Source organism: Nerophis lumbriciformis, linkage group LG30 (assembly GCF_033978685.3).
Source record: "Nerophis lumbriciformis linkage group LG30, RoL_Nlum_v2.1, whole genome shotgun sequence".
Taxonomy (NCBI): Eukaryota; Metazoa; Chordata; class Actinopteri; order Syngnathiformes; family Syngnathidae; genus Nerophis; species Nerophis lumbriciformis.
The window spans coordinates 3,118,999-3,137,966 of record NC_084577.2 but is presented as its reverse complement, the minus strand read 5'-3'; the positions used below and the strand labels follow the sequence as shown (position 1 = coordinate 3,137,966).

Sequence of the window (18,968 nt, the reverse complement as noted above, 5' to 3'; positions counted from 1 at the left end):
ATGACGTCGTCGGCGGCGTGGAGGAAGACGTCATCGGTGAGGCAGGCGTGGAGGAAGACGTCATCGGCGAGGCAGGCGTGGAGGAAGACGTCATCGGCGAGGCAGGCGTGGAGGAAGACGTCATCGGCGGCGTGGAAGCGGCAGACGTCATCGGCGGCGTGGAAGCGGCAGACGTCATCGGCGCCGTGGAAGCGGCAGACGTCATCGGCGCCGAGGAGGGCAGCTGAGGAGTTGGCCGAGGTGCTGAAGCCGGCGCTGCCGGCCGAGGGGCAGAGGTCGGCGCTGCCGGCCGAGGGGCAGATGTCGGCGCTGCCGGCCGAGGGGCAGAGGTCGGCGCTGCCGGCCTGGGAGCTGGCGGATACGAGGGGACCAGCCTGGTAGCTGGTGCTAGCTCAGAGGCTAGCCTGGGGATTGGTGCTAGCTCAGAGGCTAGCCGAGGGGCTGGTGCTAGCTCGGAGGCTAGCCGAGGGGCTGGTGCTAGCTCGGAGGCTAGCCGAGGGGCTGGTGCTAGCTCGGAGGCTAGCTGAGGGGCTGGTGCTAGCTCGGAGGCTAGCCGAGGGGCTGGTGCTAGCTCGGAGGCTAGCCGAGGAACTGGTGCTAGCTCGGACGCTAGCCGAGAAACTGGTGCTAGCTCGGACGCTAGCCGAGGAACTGGTGCTAGCTTGGACGCTAGCCGAGGGACTGGTGCTAGCTCTGACGCTAGCCGAGGGACTGGTGCTAGCTCTGACGCTAGCCGAGGGACAGGTGCTAGCTCTGACGCTAGCCGAGGGACTGGTGCTAGCTCTGACGCTAGCCGAGGGACTGGTGTTAGCTCTGACGCTAGCTCGGGGACAAGTGCTAGCTCGGACGCTAGCTCGGGGACAAGTGCTAGCTCGGACGCTAGCTCGGACGCTAGCTCGGGGACAAGTGCTAGCTCGGACGCTAGCTCGGGGACAAGTGCTAGCTGGGGGACAGGTGCTAGCTCAGACGCTAGCTCGGGGACAGGTGCTAGCTCAGACGCTAGCCAGGGGACAGGTGCTAGCTCAGACGCTAGCCAGGGGACAGGTGCTAGCTCAGACGCTAGCCAGGGGACAGGTGCTAGCTCAGACGCTAGCCAGGGGACAGGTGCTAGCTCAGACGCTAGCCAGGGGGCTGGTGCTAGCTCAGAGGCTAGCCAGGGGACTGGTGGTTGCGGCTGGGAAAAGCGGAAGACAGGTGGAATTAGTCTGGCAGAGGGTAGCCTGTCTTGGTGCAGCTGCGCCACCCCATCAGCACAGCCACCAGTACTACCCCCCCTCTCCGAAAGCGGATGCCAGACGCTTCTCTCTGGCTGAGGAACAGTCACTAAGGGTGGGAGGAGGGTGTCCAGGCGACGGGTAAATTCCTCCTTGCTCACATCACTGCTAAACATGCCTTTCCACGACAGTTTGGCAGGACAAGACAACTCCTCCGGTGTGGAGCGAAAAAAAGAAAAAGACATGGTGAATGGGGCAAGAGGCAGAAAAAAATAAAAATAAAAAATTGTCACAGGGGGCGGAACGAAAGTCACTAGGGGCGGGGCTAAGGAACTGTGCCGTCAGGTCCTTAATAATTTTGGCGGGAACTTACTGTTATGTATAGACTAAAGGGGAGGTGACGGCTCAGACACCAGGGGGCAGTATATATAATAATTTATTATATATAATAAATATATATAATAATAAACAATACAACTAAACTATAGAAATAGAGTGTGTGACTAAAATACAAGAGTGTGTGTGTGGTGTAAGACTATGTGTGTAGATATCTGAAGTGTGTTACCAAGTGTTGATGAGAAAAGGCAGACAAGTCCAAAGAGGGCAAGGCAAAAGGGGTCCAAGATCAGCGAGGGGTCCGTGGGGCAGAGAGAGACGTCAGAGTCCAGGGGCGAGTGAGGAGTCGGGAAAGAAGAAGGCAGTCCAAAACACCGGGGAAACAACGGGAGATCTCGAGGAGGGAAGACTCGGGAAGACAGGTACACAAAGAGGTAACTAAGAGCAGGGGCGTGTCCGAGCGCGCTGTCATCGGCTCCTCCAAGTGCTCCCGCAGAGGAGGGAGAAGTAGACTGCGCGTGCGCCGTAACAAATGGCAGACCATTACCCATGAAAATATGAAGAAGCTGCTAATATTTCTTACAATATTTCTTATTTAAAAGTTGTTTCTTGTTTTTAAAAGGCCTGTTGCATGTTAAAATTGTGCTGTTTTGGGGGCCAAGCACCAATTAAATTTTAAATAAATTGGTGCTTGAAATAATAATAATTTAAATAAATTTAAATGTATTTCAATAGACAATGTTGATTTGCGATACAAGTATTTTGAGTTAAGAGATCCTACCTAGAACCAAGTAAGTTGAGGTACTATATTTCATTATTGCAATAAAATCTGGGTTAATTCACATTACCACTAAGAGTTAAAATAGTTCACTCGCAACTTCTGTTGCGTTTTAGAAAACCATGCTCAGCACAAACTGTGAAACATTTCAGCAGGTCGCAAAGCTGCCCAAGTCCAGTAGGAGCTCTTAAACACATAACAACCCCACCGCGAACTACAGTTGGCCCAAGTTGCACCCGAGTGTGCAGTTATTCAGGGTGTAAATACTTTCTGCAGTGGTCAAGCAGGAGCCTCGTACAGCAGCTGTGTGCCTGCTGTGTGTTTCACTAGCGCGTCGCTGCAGGCCAGGGTGTGATATCGCATCATCGTGCTTAACCGAGAAGCATGCACTGACCACCTGAAACAGCTCCCAACACGGACAGTAAATCCTCCAAAATACTAGAGTAAAGAAAATGGGTGCAGACTAAAAAGTATGTTTTCTTTTACAGCAGGAGTGTACTTTTGATGGAAACAAGTTCACATCCAGTGTCTCAGAATGTGAAAATAACCCCTTAAAGTTTGCCTGTCATATCGATGGACATGTAATATTTGTCTCGAAATCCTCCAGTCAGTCAACTGACTGACTTTTCATTTGAAACCAAAACAAGCTTGAGGGGTTCATGTAATCTCATTTTCCCTTTCTCGGGGCAATGGCTAAGTCTGTGTGTGTGTCTGTGTGTGTTTGTTTGTGTTTAGGCACAAAGCCATGTCTGCGGGATGTACAGTGATGCGATGAGTTGGATGCTGCGTGGGCCAACAGAGCTGAAACATAAACTTGGAGGTGGTCCAAATTAATTATAAAGAAATATGACAAGAGAGCCTGACAGGGACAGTTACAAAGCTTGGGATTAGTTTGTTTACTTTGCAGTTATTAGGAATCGGTTAAAACAAATATAATCGGATGTGTTATTTATTTGCGTATGATTATACTGTTTGAAGGAAAGGGCAGCGGGGGAAGTGTTGATGTTGGAAAGCTCTCATAGTAGAAGTAATTGAGTGACAGATAATCTGCTGTCTGCTGGTTTGAGTAAGTGAAACAACACATTGGATGGTGCATTGTCATTGTTATCAGCATTAATACACATTTTCTGCTGTAAACAAGCAGCACATAATGCACATTGCAATGCTCTCCAAGGCTCTGCAGCTATTGCAACATGCACATTATTAAACCGTTTAAGTGACATTATAGCTGAAAATAGAGGGCAGAAGGAATAAAGACCAGCAGACCCGAAAATCCAGTGTCGGAACGTAGTTCACTCTCCATAGTAAGCATCGCTTCCCTCGGCGTACTTGATCTCTGTGCTTTCCCTGTGCCCGTGTCTTATGTCCCCCGTGTTCCCCGCAGTGTTCCCTCTGTTTCTCGTGATAGAGCTGTGTGCCTCGACTTCCCACCGGATTCTGGACTGCCTCCCTCGATCCCCGACCCCCGCTTGGACACGGACATCGTCGCCTCTCTCCAGCCCCCGACCTCTCGCTTGCCCACGGACTGCCTTCTCGCCTTACCCCTTTGGTCTGACGAAGGATTCATCCAACACGCACATACAACAAACTCTGGTAACATTTACATTGTTAATTCTACACATCGTCTTGCACCATTCACTTAGAGTAGCATACACACCCCAACTATTCATCAGTATCAATAAACCTATTGAAGTGATCCCTGCCGCACGTAACACCATCCATTGAAATCCATTTAATTGGTGCTTGGTCCCCCCAATATGATCACAAGTTTAACATTTAACAAATACAATAGAATAAATCAAAAACCCTTAGAGTAGTTTTATTGAGTAATGTAATAAAATTTAACAGCATTTACCCCGGAGACTTGGCTTCTATGGCAGTGGTCCCCAACCACAACTACCACATTTGCTACCGGGCCTCACAGAAACATTATTTCATAAATGACCATATTTTCTCCAACTACAACTGTCCCACAAAGAACACCGACGACTTTGTTCATAGATGAATAATAACGCCATTCGTTATATATTTGTTATATCTTTGTTACATGCGACAATTAATGCACATTAATAGACTAGAATAGAATATATCTTTATTGTCATTGTACATTGTGCAACGACATTGTATGCAAAACTAATTTAGTGCAAATTCATAATAACACATAAGAACATAGATTGTCATGATGTGGAGGTGACAAACCCCAAGATGCAGAGATGACAGGCGGTGTACAAGAAAACATGGTTTTAATGTTCAAAAAAAGGTGAAAACAAAAAGGCGCACAAGGCGAAGGCACAACTTAACGCAGGAAACAAAAGCTAACACTTAGCCTGAACTATGAACATGAAACAAAAGGTCGCTAACTGTGGCATAAATAAACAAAACTAAGCATGAAATCATCAGCATGAACTATGGTATCTCTAGAAAACAAGCATGAACAGAGCATTGCATGAAACAGGGAGTCCACAGCATACAACAAACAATACTCCAGCCCTGACTGGAGGGCAAGGCAGGTTTAAATAATGCCTCTGATTAGTGCTCGGGCAGCAGGTGAGCGGGCGAACACTAATCAGAGGCAGGTGGAAATAATAAGTAACCATGGTAACTAAAACAAACAATGGTGCACAAAAAACAGGAACTATGAAGTCCAAAACTAACAGAACATAAAACATGATCCGGGACATGGATCATGACATAGATAAATAGATAAAAATACATAACATACATAAACATACCAAGCACACAGCTCACATGCACAGTCATTATTGTCTGATTATTAATTAATTAATGAACATATAAAATGCAAATGTGCCAGATAGTAGCCAAAAACTAATTTCCATCTGCAGTCCCCTGCAGGTTGATGCATATACAGTACCAAATTTGATGATATATAGTATATACCAGGGGTGCTCACACTTTTTCTGCAGGCGAGCTACTTTTCAATTGATCAAGTCGTGGGGATCTACCTCATTCATATATATAATTTATATTTACTTATTTATGAAATATATGTTTTTGTTAACAAGTTAGAGGTATTTAATGATAATGCAAGCATGTTTAACACATATAGTTAATATTGTTAATAAATTAAAGGTGTTTAATGATAATACAAGTATGTTTAATACATATAGTTAATATTGTTAACAAGTAAAGGGTGTTTAAAGATAATGAAAGCATGTTTAACTCATATAGTTAATATTGTTAAAAAAATTAAAGGTGTTTAATGATAATACAAGCATGTTAAATACATATAGTTAATATTGTTAACAAGTTAAAGGTGTTTAAAGATAATACAAGCATGTTTAACACATATAGTTAATATTGTTAACAAGTTAAAGGTGTTTAATGATAATACAAGCATGTTTAACACATAGTTAATATTGTTAAAAAATTAAAGGTGTTTAATGATAATACAAGAATGTTTAATACATATAGTTAATATTGTTAACAAGTTAAAGGTGTTTAAAGATAATACAAGCATGTTTAACACATATAGTTAATATTGTTAATAAGTTAAAGGTGTTTAAAGATAATACAAGCATGTTTAACACATATAGATTCCTTTCTTTCATGAAGACAAGAATATAAGTTGGTGTATTACCTGATTCTGATGACTTGCATTGATAGGAATCAGACAGTGGTGCTGATAAGGTCCGCATTTTCGAATGGAGGAGAAAAAAGGTCCTCCTTTCTGTCCAATACCACATGAAAGTGGTTGGTTTTTGGCATCTTATTTGTCCAGCTTCCGTACTCCTTTGTATACACTTTACAAGAAATACATTGTCGGCAAACTCTGTAGCTTGCTAGCTTGTGCACGCCAGCTTTCTGAGACTCCTATTTTGTTAGCGCAACTGTGCAGTCGGTCTTTGGAGTTTTGACGACAGGTACGGCGCCAGAGTCTGTTGAAATAAAGTGTTTCTCGCCTTCCAGTCGGTAATTTTAATGAGCTGGCAGCAGCCAGCGTCATCTCAGAAGACCCGCGGGTGCCGTGAATGTCAATCAAGTGACGAAAATGACGTCATTGTGAAGATTTATGATCGCTCATTTTTAGGACTATTTTTTTAATGCCTGGCTGGTGATCGACTGACACACCCTCCGAGATCGACCGGTAGCTCGCGATCGACGTAATGAGCACCCCTGCCCTAGGGTAAACTGGGTGTAACACACGGCACACTGACAAAGCTTAACCTATTATGACTATAACAATCTACAAGGTTAATGTAGGTTGCTTCTCTTTCTCCCCCTCCATTTTTCTGCATTCTTTCGTATCTCAAGTTATCATTACGTATATGTATTGTTGCATTTAAACAACTGTATTGTTGATAATAAAGGTAAATTATTGGTATCGTTCATTATCAATAGCGCTATTTCTATTGGTATTTGTATTGATCCATTTGTAGTGTAATAATGCTCATTGTCATTTCTGTATTATTTTTTATTTTTCGCTAACTGCTTATTTGCTATTACTTTTACCATCATATTTGTACATGTCGTATTTGCTGATGTTGCTCTATTGTTGTTGTTGTTGTTATTTGCTGTTGTTGTTTTTGTCTCTCTGTCTAATCCCCCTCTTGTCCCCACAATTTCCCCCTCTGTCTTCTTTTTTTTCTCTTTCTATCCCCTCCTGCTCCGGCCCGGCTGCACTAAATGATAATATAAATACATTTAATAAAGTCAAATACAAATAAGGCAACAAGAGAAGTATCCTACACTTCTCTTTTGTAAAGTAAATCTGAACAGCCAAAATGGGCATCTACATCAACTCTATGATTTGCCTGAGAAGCTGGACAGGACACAAAAAAAAAAAAAAAAAAAAAAAAAAAAATTATTATTATTATTTTTTTTTTTTTTAATAATGTAATGCGATCTACCAATACTACCTTTGCGATCGACTGGTAGATCGCGATCGACGTATTGAGCACCCTTGGTATATACCATCCACCATCCGTGGACCATCTCATCACAAAAAAACAACCTTAGGGCTCTCACTAATCCAGCTTTTAGTGTGAGTTGTATTTTTAATGCACTTATTTTTGCTGTATTTGTCTGTCCCAATAAAATAATGCCTACAATAAACCACTGCCTGGTGCAAAAAAAAGTTGTGGACCCCTGTTCTACGGTATCTCCTTCCAATTGCTTCTCCGTCAAACACACCATCAGCAGCTTTTCCTTATTACCGGCGTGGCTGGGTTGGTAGAGCGGCCGTGCCAGCAACTTGAGGGTTCCTGGTTCGATCTCCAGCTTTTGCCAACCTAGTCACGTCCGTTGTGTTCTTGAGCAAGACACTTCACCCTTGCACCTGATGGGTCGTGGTTAGGATCTTGCATGGCAGCTCCCGCCATCAGTGTGTGAATGTGTGTGTGAATGGGTGAATGTGGAAATAGTGCCAAAGCGCTTTGAGTACTTTGAAGGTAGAAAAGCACTAAACAAGTATAACCCATTTACCATTTTAATGGATAAATGTCTGCTATTTTGAAAATATTTTAACATACTGCTTCAGTATCAATCAATCAATCTAAGTTTATTCATATAGCCCTAAATCACGAGTGTCTCAAAGGGCTGCACAAGCCACAACGACATCCTCGGCTCAGACCCCATTATTGTGCAGACTTGCAGTGATAAGCTCGAATTTCTTCGCCAAGTTGTCCACATCAAGTCATGTTTTTGATGATTTTTAATTCAATGAATATCATCCGTTTATTTGTCTCAGCACTGTCCTTTACACTCACGTTTTTCCTTTCCACGGTTGAAAAAGAATAGGGCAGCATGGTGGTGTGGTGGTTAATGCTCGTGCCTCACAATGAGGAGGTCCTGGGTTCGATTCCCGGGTTAGGGGTATTTCTGTGTGGAGTTAGCATGTTCTCCCTGTGACTATGTGGGTTCTCTCCGGGTACTTCATTCCTCCTCCAAAGACATGCACCTGGGGATAGGCTGACTGGCAACACTAAGATTGGCCCTAATTTGTTTTATGGTGAGTTCCTTTCTCCTCTCTGAGCTGCCACCTTAACGTGGTAGAGGAGTTTGCGTGTCCCAATGATCCTAGGAGCTATGTTGTCCGGGGGCTTCTATGCCCCCTGGTAGGGTCTCCCAAGGCAAACTGGTCCTAGGTGAGGGATCAGACAAAGAGCAGCTCGAAGACCTCTATGAAGAACACGAACAAGGAACCCAGATTTCCCTCGCCCGGACGCGGGTCACCGGGGCCCTCCTCTGGAGCCAGGCCCGGAGGTGTGGCACGATGGCGAGCGCCTGGTGGCCGGGCCTGTCCCCATGGGGCCCGGCCGGGCACAGCCCGAAGAGGCAACGTGGGTCCCCCCTCCAATGGGCTCACCACCCATAGCAGGGGTCATAGAGGTCGGGTGCGATGTGAGCTGGGCGGAAGCCGAAGGCAGGGCACTTGGCGGTCCGATCCTCGGCTACAGAAGCTAGCTCTTGGGACGTGGAACGTCACCTCGCTGGGGGGGAAGGAGCCTGAGCTAGTGCGTGAGGTGGAGAAGTTCCGGCTAGATATAGTCGGACTCACTTCGACGCACAGCAAGGGCTCTGGAACCAGTTCTCTTGACAGGGGCTGGACTCTCTTCCACTCTGGCGTTGCCAGCAATGAGAGGCGACGGGCTGGGGTGGCAATTCTTGTTTCCCCTCGGCTCAAAGCCTGCACGTTGGAGTTCAACCCGGTGGACGAGAGGGTAGCCTCCCTCCGCCTTCGGGTGGGGGGACGGGTCCTGACTGTTGTTTGCGCTTACGCGCCCAACGGCAGTTCAGATTACCCACCCTTTTTGGATTCACTCGAGGGAGTACTGGAGAGTGCTCCCCCGGGTGATTCCCTCGTTCTACTGGGGGACTTCAACGCTCATGTTGGCAACGACAGTGAAACCTGGAGAGGCGTGATTGGGAAGAATGGCCGCCCGGATCTGAACCCGAGTGGTGTTTTGTTATTGGACTTTTGTGCTCGTCACGGATTGTCAATAACAAACACCATGTTCAAACATAAGGGTGTCCATATGTGCACTTGGCACCAGGACACCCTAGGCCGCAGTTCCATGATCGACTTTGTAGTTGTGTCATCGGATTTGCGGCCTCATGTTTTGGACACTCGGGTGAAGAGAGGGGCGGAGCTTTCTACCGATCACCACCTGGTGGTGAGTTGGCTGCGATGGTGGGGGAGGATGCCGGACAGACCTGGCAGGCCCAAACGCATTGTGAGGGTTTGCTGGGAACGTCTAGCAGAGTCTCCTGTCAGAGAGAGTTTCAATTCCCACCTCCGGAAGAACTTTGAACATGTCACGAGGGAGGCGCTGGACATTGAGTCCGAGTGGACGATGTTCCGTACCTCTGTTGTCGGGGCGGCCGATTGGAGCTGTGGCCGCAGGGTAGTTGGTGCCTGTCGTGGCGGTAATCCTAGAACCCGTTGGTGGACACCGGCGGTGAGGGATGCCGTCAAGCTGAAGAAGGAGTCCTATCGGGTTCTTTTGGCTCATGGGACTCCTGACGCAGCAGACAGGTACCGACAGGCCAAGCGGTGTGCGGCTTCAGCGGTCGCGGAGGCAAAAACTCGGACATGGGAGGAGTTCGGTGAGGCCATGGAAAAAGACTTCCGGACGGCTTCGAAGCAATTCTGGACCACCATCCGCCGCCTCAGGAAGGGGAAGCAGTGCAGTGTCAACACCGTGTATGGTGGGGATGGTGCTCTGTTGACCTCGACTGCGGATGTTGTGGATCGGTGGAGAGAATACTTCGAAGACCTCCTCAATCCTACCAGCACGTCTTCCTATGAGGAAGCAGGGCCTGGGGAATCTGTGGTGGGCTCTCCTATTTCTGGGGCTGAGGTTGCCGAGGTAGTTAAAAAGCTCCTCGGTGGCAAGGCCCCGGGGGTGGATGAGATCCGCCCGGAGTTCCTTAAGGCTCTGGATGTTGTGGGGCTGTCTTGGTTGACAAGACTCTGCAACATCGCGTGGACATCGGGGGCGGTACCTCTGGATTGGCAGACCGGGGTGGTGGTTCCTCTCTTTAAGAAGGGGAACCGGAGGGTGTGTTCCAACTATCGTGGGATCACACTCCTCAGCCTTCCCGGTAAGGTCTATTCAGGTGTACTGGAGAGGAGGCTACGCCGGATAGTCGAACCTCGGATTCAGGAGGAACAGTGTGGTTTTCGTCCTGGTCGTGGAACTGTGGACCAGCTCTATACTCTCGGCAGGGTCCTTGAGGCTGCATGGGAGTTTGCCCAACCAGTCTACATGTGCTTTGTGGACTTGGAGAAGGCATTCGACCGTGTACCCCGGGAAGTCCTGTGGGGAGTGCTCAGAGAGTATGGGGTAACGGACTGTCTTATTGTGGCGGTTCGCTCCCTGTATAATCGGTGTCAGAGCTTGGTCCGCATTGCCGGCAGTAAGTCGGACACGTTTCCAGTGAGGGTTGGACTCCGCCAGGGCTGCCCTTTGTCACCGATTCTGTTCATAACCTTTATGGACAGAATTTCTAGGCGCAGTCAGGGCGTTGAGGGTATCTGGTTTGGTGGCTGCAGGATTAGGTCTCTGCTTTTTGCAGATGATGTGGTCCTGATGGCTTCATCTGGCCAAGATCTTCAGCTCTCACTGGATCGGTTCGCAGCCGAGTGTGAAGCGACTGGGATGAGAATCAGCACCTCCAAATCCGAGTCCATGGTTCTCGCCCGGAAAAGGGTGGAGTGCCATCTCCGGGTTGGGGAGGAGATCTTGCCCCAAGTGGAGGAGTTCAAGTACCTCGGAGTCTTGTTCACGAGTGGGGGAAGAGTGGATCGTGAGATCGACAGGCGGATCGGTGCGGCGTCTTCAGTAATGCGGACGCTGTATCGATCCGTTGTGGTGAAGAAGGAGCTGAGCCAGAAGGCAAAGCTCTCGATTTACCGGTCGATCTACGTTCCCATCCTCACCTATGGTCATGAGCTTTGGGTCATGACCGAAAGGACAAGATCACGGGTACAAGCGGCCGAAATGAGTTTCCTCCGCCGGGTGGCGGGGCTCTCCCTTAGAGATAGGGTGAGAAGCTCTGCCATCCGGGGGGAGCTCAAAGTAAAGCCGCTGCTCCTCCATATCGAGAGGAGCCAGATGAGGTGGTTCGGGCATCTGGTCAGGATGCCACCCGAACGCCTCCCTCGGGAGGTGTTTCGGGCACGTCCGACCGGTAGGAGGCCACGGGGAAGACCCAGGACACGTTGGGAAGACTATGTCTCCCGGCTGGCCTGGGAACGCCTCGGGATCCACCGGGAGGAGCTGGACGAAGTGGCTGGGGAGAGGGAAGTCTGGGCTTCCCTGCTTAGGCTGCTGCCCCCGCGACCCGACCTCGGATAAGCGGAAGAAGATGGATGGATGGATGGATGGATGGTGAGTTCCTGGCAAACGCAACTGCCAGTATGTTACCGTAAATTCTATAGGGTTTTTTGTAAACAGATTAACAATATATCACTTTTTTTTCATTGTTTTGTAAGCAAAAACAGTTACCAACTGTAAAATTAACGGATTAAACATCAACACATCGTAATGTCCTATACATCGTGACTGTATTTTTTACAATGAATTTTGGCAATCACAACTGCCAGTATTTTACCGTAAATTGTGCAGATTTTTTACAGTGCAGATGTTTTGGTCGGACCTTACAGGGTTCATTGTGGCATTTGCTACACCAACAAATTGTGGGGATGCTTGTAACTCCAAATTTTGCTTGCAACTTTTTAAAGCAAAAATTAACCAATAGACAGCACTTATCTCAAAACACTCCTAAATTGGGGCACTCTTAATTTGAGGTACAACTGTACATGCAAGCTGAAAAAAATATTTAAACCTTAAATAAAAAGGACCATGGATATGCATAATACAATGTGCATTTGCTGAACAATATAACAGATTAGATTCAATTTGAGTACAGGAATGAGGTTGAATTAATGCTCACCACATTCTACAGAGGCACTATAGAGAGCCTGCTGACCAACAGCATCTCTGTCTGGACTGGAGCCTGCAATGCCTCAGACTGGAAGTCTCTCCAGAGAGTGGTGAGGACGGTGGAAAAGATCATCAGCACTCCTCTTCCTCTAATCCAGGAGATCGCAAAAAGCCGCTGCCTGACCAGTGTTCAGAAAATTTGCAAAGACTCCTCCCACCCCCACCAAGGACTGTTTTCACTGTTGGACTCTAGAAAGAGGTTCCGCAGATTCCGAAGCAGAACCTCCAGGTTCTGTAACAGCTTCTTCCCTCAGGCCGTAAGACTCTTGAACGCATCATAATTAAATTATCCCCTCAACTCCCCCCAAAATGGATTAACTCGTTGGAATAAAAAAGACAATATAACATACATCCATAAACGTGGACGCATGTGAAAAAGTGCAATATATTTATCTGTACAATAGTCTATTTATTTATTTATATATATTTATTTATTTTATATATATATTTATATATCATTTATATATATTTATTGATTTATATATGCACCTTATTGCTTTTTTTATCCTGCACTACCATGATCTTATGTAACGAAATTCCGTTCTTATCTGTGCTGTAAAGTTCAAATTTGAATGACAATAAAAAGGAAGTCTAAGTCTAAGTCTAAGTCTAAGTCTATTATTGAATAATGAATCTAAGGACAGATTGGAAGAAATCTGGATATTCCACCTGCAATTGTGGACTGCATAATACGAATAAATCAGTCAGAAACATTTCTGGTGCAAAGGCTGAATCAATTTGAGTGCTCCCTCAAGATGAACCTGTTTCATTTCCGGCAGGTTGTACAATACTCGCGTACACAGACAATCTGCTAAATAAAAGTCAAACGGGGTTTGTGAAGGATGTGGGATCATTGTGAGAGATTGTGAGTTCTCTCGAAGTCAACTGTGATGTTTGTTTTTAGTGTTTTTTTTAATTATCAGCATAGGTGTTGATACGTGTTAACATGCTAATATATGCACAAAACTAAACATGTTAGATTGAACTGAGGTAAAGTAATTGGCCTGGCCGGAAAAGCCTGGAAAAAGTCAACTGAGAGGAACAAATAAGAGGAAGAAAAAGTGTTTACTTACTGAACAGCAGTAGAGATGCGAAGATGTCGTACTCCTGCGGTGGGGAACTGGCGAGAGTTTATGTAGGAGACTTTCCTCAGGGCAGTGTTCATGTTTTCTAAATCCTCTCCCTCCATCACCAGAATGGACTGAGATGGGTTGAAGTGAAACTAAGAACAAGCACAGGTAACAGGTGATCAAAAGGAACATTGTGAAATGTAACCTTTGAAGGTTTGCGGCTTGGGCGACGTCATTCGAATCCACAGGAATTGAAAACTGGCCAATGATTACCAGGAATAGAAAAATAGTACCGGTTTTCGATTCTTATCGCAAGTCCAGACTAGCGTCACATCTGACACATATCAGATTTAGTAATAATATTATTATTACTATTATAATTTATAATCACTAATCAAATAATTATTTGTAGAAAATTGTCGTAAATTTTTATTTATCACCATGCAGGTTGGATTAAAAAAAATGAAATTGTACCATTCACACTAAGATGAAAACATTTTATGTATGTGCAAACAGTCGGAATTGAACTGCAGCGTGGACAAAAACGTAAAACATTGACATTTGAAGCGTAACCTGTTGTATATTTGTTTTTTCGTATAATTCTGCTACCAGTTTGAACACTCTAGACACGCCACTTTGATAGATTAAACTATCGGATAAACATTGAGGAATATTGGTTGAATATTGCAACAGTTGGAGCACTGACAATAGCCACATAATATTCAGTGGTTGTCAGTCTTGGATATTATCCAGGATGTTTTGTTTACATAAAAAAAAAAAATGTTAACAAATGATGTTCAGTCCATCCATCCATCCATCTTCTTCCGCTTATCCGAGGTCGGGTCGCGGGGGCAGCAGCCTAAGCAGGGAAGCCCAGACTTCCCTTTCCCCAGCCACTTCGTCCAGCTCTTCCCGGGGGATCCCGAGGCGTTCCCAGGCCAGCCGGGAGACATAGTCTTACCAACGTGTCCTGGGTCTTCCCCGTGGCCTCCTATCGGTCGGACGGCATCCTGACCAGATGCCCGAACCACCTCATCTGGCTCCTCTCGATGTGGAGGAGCAGCGGCTTTACTTTGAGCTCCCCGCGGATGACAGAGCTTCTCACCCTATCTCTAAGGGAGAGCCCTGCCACCCGGCGGAGGAAACTCATTTCGGCCGCTTGTACCCATGATCTTGTCCTTTCGGTCATAACCCAAAGCTCATGACCATAGGTAAGGATGGGAACGTAGATCGACCTGTAAATTGAGAGCTTTGCCTTCCGGCTCAGCTCCTTCTTCACCACAACGGATCGATACAGCGTCCGCATTACTGAAGATGCCGCACCGATCCGCCTGTCGATCTCACGATCCACTCTTCCCTCACTCGTGAACAAGACTCCGAGGTACTTGAACTCCTCCACTTGGGGCAGGGTCTCCTCCCCAACCCGGAGATGTTCAGTCTGGAAGGAAATATTGCCCCAATCTAAATCTCCCAATGATAGTCTGTCCCTAAATCATTTGGGTTTGGGTACATCCACTGCCATGATCCTGAACATGATGTAAGTCCCACAGACTACAACTGTTTGATTCGTTTTTTGGCCTTAGTCACCGAGATTTTTAGGATGGGTTGAAAATTGCACTCAAATTTCAAGTTTGAAATATTAACTGGCTACAATCTGAACACTTGAACCTAAGCCACCTTGGCCTTGTGTTTGATGAACGTTTGCGGAAGAGGGAGGAATGACTTGATGGATAACATAGTCACTTGATATACTTCTGTGTTTTGTATTGCACACAGAGTATGTCTTCTCTCAAATGGACAATGTATAAGAGTTCTTTGTCGTGTACATCATCCTGGTGGAACTTACTGTCCCGTGGGAGGAGGGATGTGAGGAAGCGGCAGAAAGGAAGAAAACAAAGTACCAACAACTTGTCCAGGACTGGCGGGACAAGGGGTGGACAGCATGGCTGATGACAGTGGAAGTTGGATGTCGAGGATTCCCTGCTCAATCTGTGTGGAATCTGATGACAAAGGTCGGATTGAGAGGTCTCTTGAGGAAATCAGCCGTTCGTAGGCTGGGAGAAGCGGCAGAGAGCCTCCTGTTGGCTCTGGCATAAAAGAGAGGACAATAGCTGGAAGCCTGGATGAGAGGGGCAGTGATCTGGCCAGTCGCTGCTGACCCACCAACCGGAGAGTGTTGTGGTTAAGAGTCGAAACACTCGGTAAACATTGGGGACCACCTGATGACCTCTTGTCCAGGCCAAAGCTTTATCCATTAGAAATGGATTAAAATACCATCTTTGATGTATTTGCCAACTGATCATAGTTATTTGTGGCCAATCTTTATGGCAAAAAGATTCTGGTCTGATGATTTCTGGCTTTTAGCAGCACCATGGGGTTCCTCACACTCTGCTTTGCCCCTGTTATTTCCCCATCACACTTTCACTTTCTTACCGTCTCTTCTTATCTACTTCTGTGGCTGCACTTTGCTTTCTATTGCCATACCTCCTCCATAGGCCACTTTCACCCTGTCATTTACCTTTCATTGTGCTGTCCCTCCCTGTTGGGGAACTGCACTTTTTTGGGGAATCGTTCTCAATTATTATGAAAAGACATGAACACGGATGTATTTTTTTAAAAATCCATTCTAACTCGTAAATAAACGGAAATAAAAGTCCGGAGCCATTGGGAGGTCCTCTATTGCGCCCATAAAACCCAATAAATAATGACCAAAAAAAACACCAATGCCTTGAATACTAACCAAGTATTAGTGATATTGCTATTATAATCGCTAAAGCAGACAAACTACTTATAGCAGCACTGTGATCACTATCTTATGTGGCTATGTTGACATAATGTAATTGTCCTGTTTTATTATGTATTTTACAATTTACTGCTTTTATATTTCCTGTATTTTATATTATTACTTTAAACTGTTTTATATTTTAATGTTTTTTTGATCCTGTAAAGCGTCTTTGAGTGCTCTGAAAAGCGCTATACTAAATAAAATGTATTATTATTATTATTATAATTGACTGGTGAGCCGCTGCCTTGCCACGGTGCCTGTCACTTTGATTAGTACACTTTGACACTCCATTTAGACCCGGCAATGGCGAGAAAGACATGAGAAGACGCTTGGTTCCATCCCCTTTTCTTCGCAAGGATTATGAGTCATTTTTCATCTAAGCGGGACCATAACAGGATTATATTAGTCGGCATCCTAATGACATCAGACATTTTACAGTAAGTGATGTTTTATGATGTTTGTTGGCTCTCATGAAGTCTGCAGTGAGTAATAATCAGTGATGTAGTCAAAGATAAAAGCAAAGTTGTGATACAAGTTATTATGAATGTGCCTGTTACTACATTACATATCTACTTACATAATGTGTATAAAACCATAATGGAGGTGTTTGGATGCTTTTTAAGGGCTTCATAGGCAGAATAGAGCGATTTTTATAGGCTCCATTCTAAGCGGACTTTTGATCGCATTTATTAGCTAGTTAGAATGCATAAAAAGAAAAATGTGTTCTTGTCTTACATAAGGATTGTGAATGACAGGCAAAAAAAAAGAATTAAAAAAAAGTGCAGTTCCCCGTTAAACCCCACACATAATTTTTAGGAGACAGCAGCTAACAAAGTAGAACAACTTTACATCATTTAAAGATACAGTCGTCCTTGGCTAAGTCATACTTGCCAACCCTCCCGAATTTTCCGGGAGACTCCCGAAATTCAGCCCCTCTCCCGAAAACCTCCCGGGACAAATATTCTCCCGAAAATCTCCCTATTGACAAGGTGACAAGAACTAAATCATCCAGACTAAAGATAAATTGTATTATTATGTTTATCTTACTTAAAAATAAATATATTTATTAATTTAAAAAAAAAAACTAAATAAATTTTTACTATATTTTGCAAAAAATTAATTGTATTTTTATTTGTATTTTTTCTGACTCCTTATTACATCCAGCCATAGAATTATACATTAAAATAAACATATTAGAAATAATTAATTTTAAAATATCATAATAATTAATTTAAAATGACTATATTTAATTATTAAAATAATTGCTTGTTTATCAACAACTTTAGCATTTTATTCATTACATTTTGAAGCTCTCAGAAGCCAAGTTATGTTATATTCCTTAATATTTATTTATGCAAGTTTGAAGTATCAATTATCTAAACACAGTTTTGTTTGCATATTTTCAGGATATACAGGTAAAAGCCAGTGAATTAGAATATTTTGAAAAACTTGATTTATTTCAGTAATTGCATTCAAAAGGTGTAACTTGTACATTATATTTATTCATTGCACACAGACTGATGCATTCAAATGTTTATTTCATTTAATTTTGATGATTTGAAGTGGCAACAAATGAAAATCCAAAATTCCGTGTGTCACAAAATTAGAATATTACTTAAGGCTAATACAAAAAAGGGATTTTTAGAAATGTTGGCCAACTGAAAAGTATGAAAATGAAAAATATGAGCATGTACAATACTCAATACTTGGTTGGAGCTCCTTTTGCCTCAATTACTGCGTTAATGCGGCGTGGCATGGAGTCGATGAGTTTCTGGCACTGCTCAGGTGTTATGAGAGCCCAGGTTGCTCTGATAGTGGCCTTCAACTCTTCTGCGTTTTTGGGTCTGGCATTCTGCATCTTCCTTTTCACAATACCCCACAGATTTTCTATGGGGCTAAGGTCAGGGGAGTTGGCGGGCCAATTTAGAACAGAAATACCATGGTCCGTAAACCAGGCACGGGTAGATTTTGCGCTGTGTGCAGGCGCCACGTCCTGTTGGAACTTGAAATCTCCATCTCCATAGAGCAGGTCAGCAGCAGGAAGCATGAAGTGCTCTAAAACTTGCTGGTAGATGGCTGCGTTGACCCTGGATCTCAGGAAACAGAGTGGACCGACACCAGCAGATGACATGGCACCCCAAACCATCACTGATGGTGGAAACTTTACACTAGACTTCAGGCAACGTGGATCCTGTGCCTCTCCTTTCTTCCTCCAGACTCTGGGACCTTGATTTCCAAAGGAAATGCAAAATTTGCTTTCGTCAGAAAACATGACTTTGGACCACTCAGCAGCAGTCCAGCTCTTTTTTTCCTTAGCCCAGGTGAGACGCTTTTCGCGCTGTTTCTTGGTCAACAGTGGCTTGACACGAGGTATGCGGCAGTTGAAACCCATGTCTTTCAAGCGTCTCTTGGTGGTGGATCTTGAAGCACTGACTCCAGCAGCTGTCCACTCCTTCTGAATCTCCCCCACATTTTTGAATGGGTTTTTTTTCACAATCTTGACCAGGGCGCGGTGATCCCTATCGCTTGTACACTTTTTCTGACCACAGTTTTTCCTTCCCTTTGCCTCTCCATTAATGTGTTTGGACACAGAGCTCTGAGAACAGCCAGCCTCTTCAGCAATAACCTTTTGTGTCTTTCCCTCCTTGTGCAATGTGTCGATGGTTGCCTTTTGGACAGCTGTCAAATCTGAAGTCTTCCCCATGTTTGTGTAGGCTTCAGAACTGGACTGAGAGACCATTTAAAGCCCTTTGCAGGTGTGATTGTGACGATCTGAGATTGACTGACAACAAGTCCAGTGTGAAGTTTGCCTTTCAA

The 18,968-nt window shown here is 45.0% G+C and overlaps 1 protein-coding gene across 1 annotated transcript in view; it reads right to left on the bottom strand.

Moving 5' to 3' along the window:
* The window catches only part of LOC133572578 (calsyntenin-2-like), an 839,649-nt gene that overhangs the window by 66,709 nt on the left and 753,972 nt on the right, over positions 1-18,968 (bottom strand). Inside the window, exon 11 of the mRNA XM_061925391.2 lies at positions 13,370-13,518. Coding sequence (XP_061781375.2) covers positions 13,370-13,518 — 149 coding nt within the window. The remainder of the gene's footprint in view (positions 1-13,369; positions 13,519-18,968) is intronic.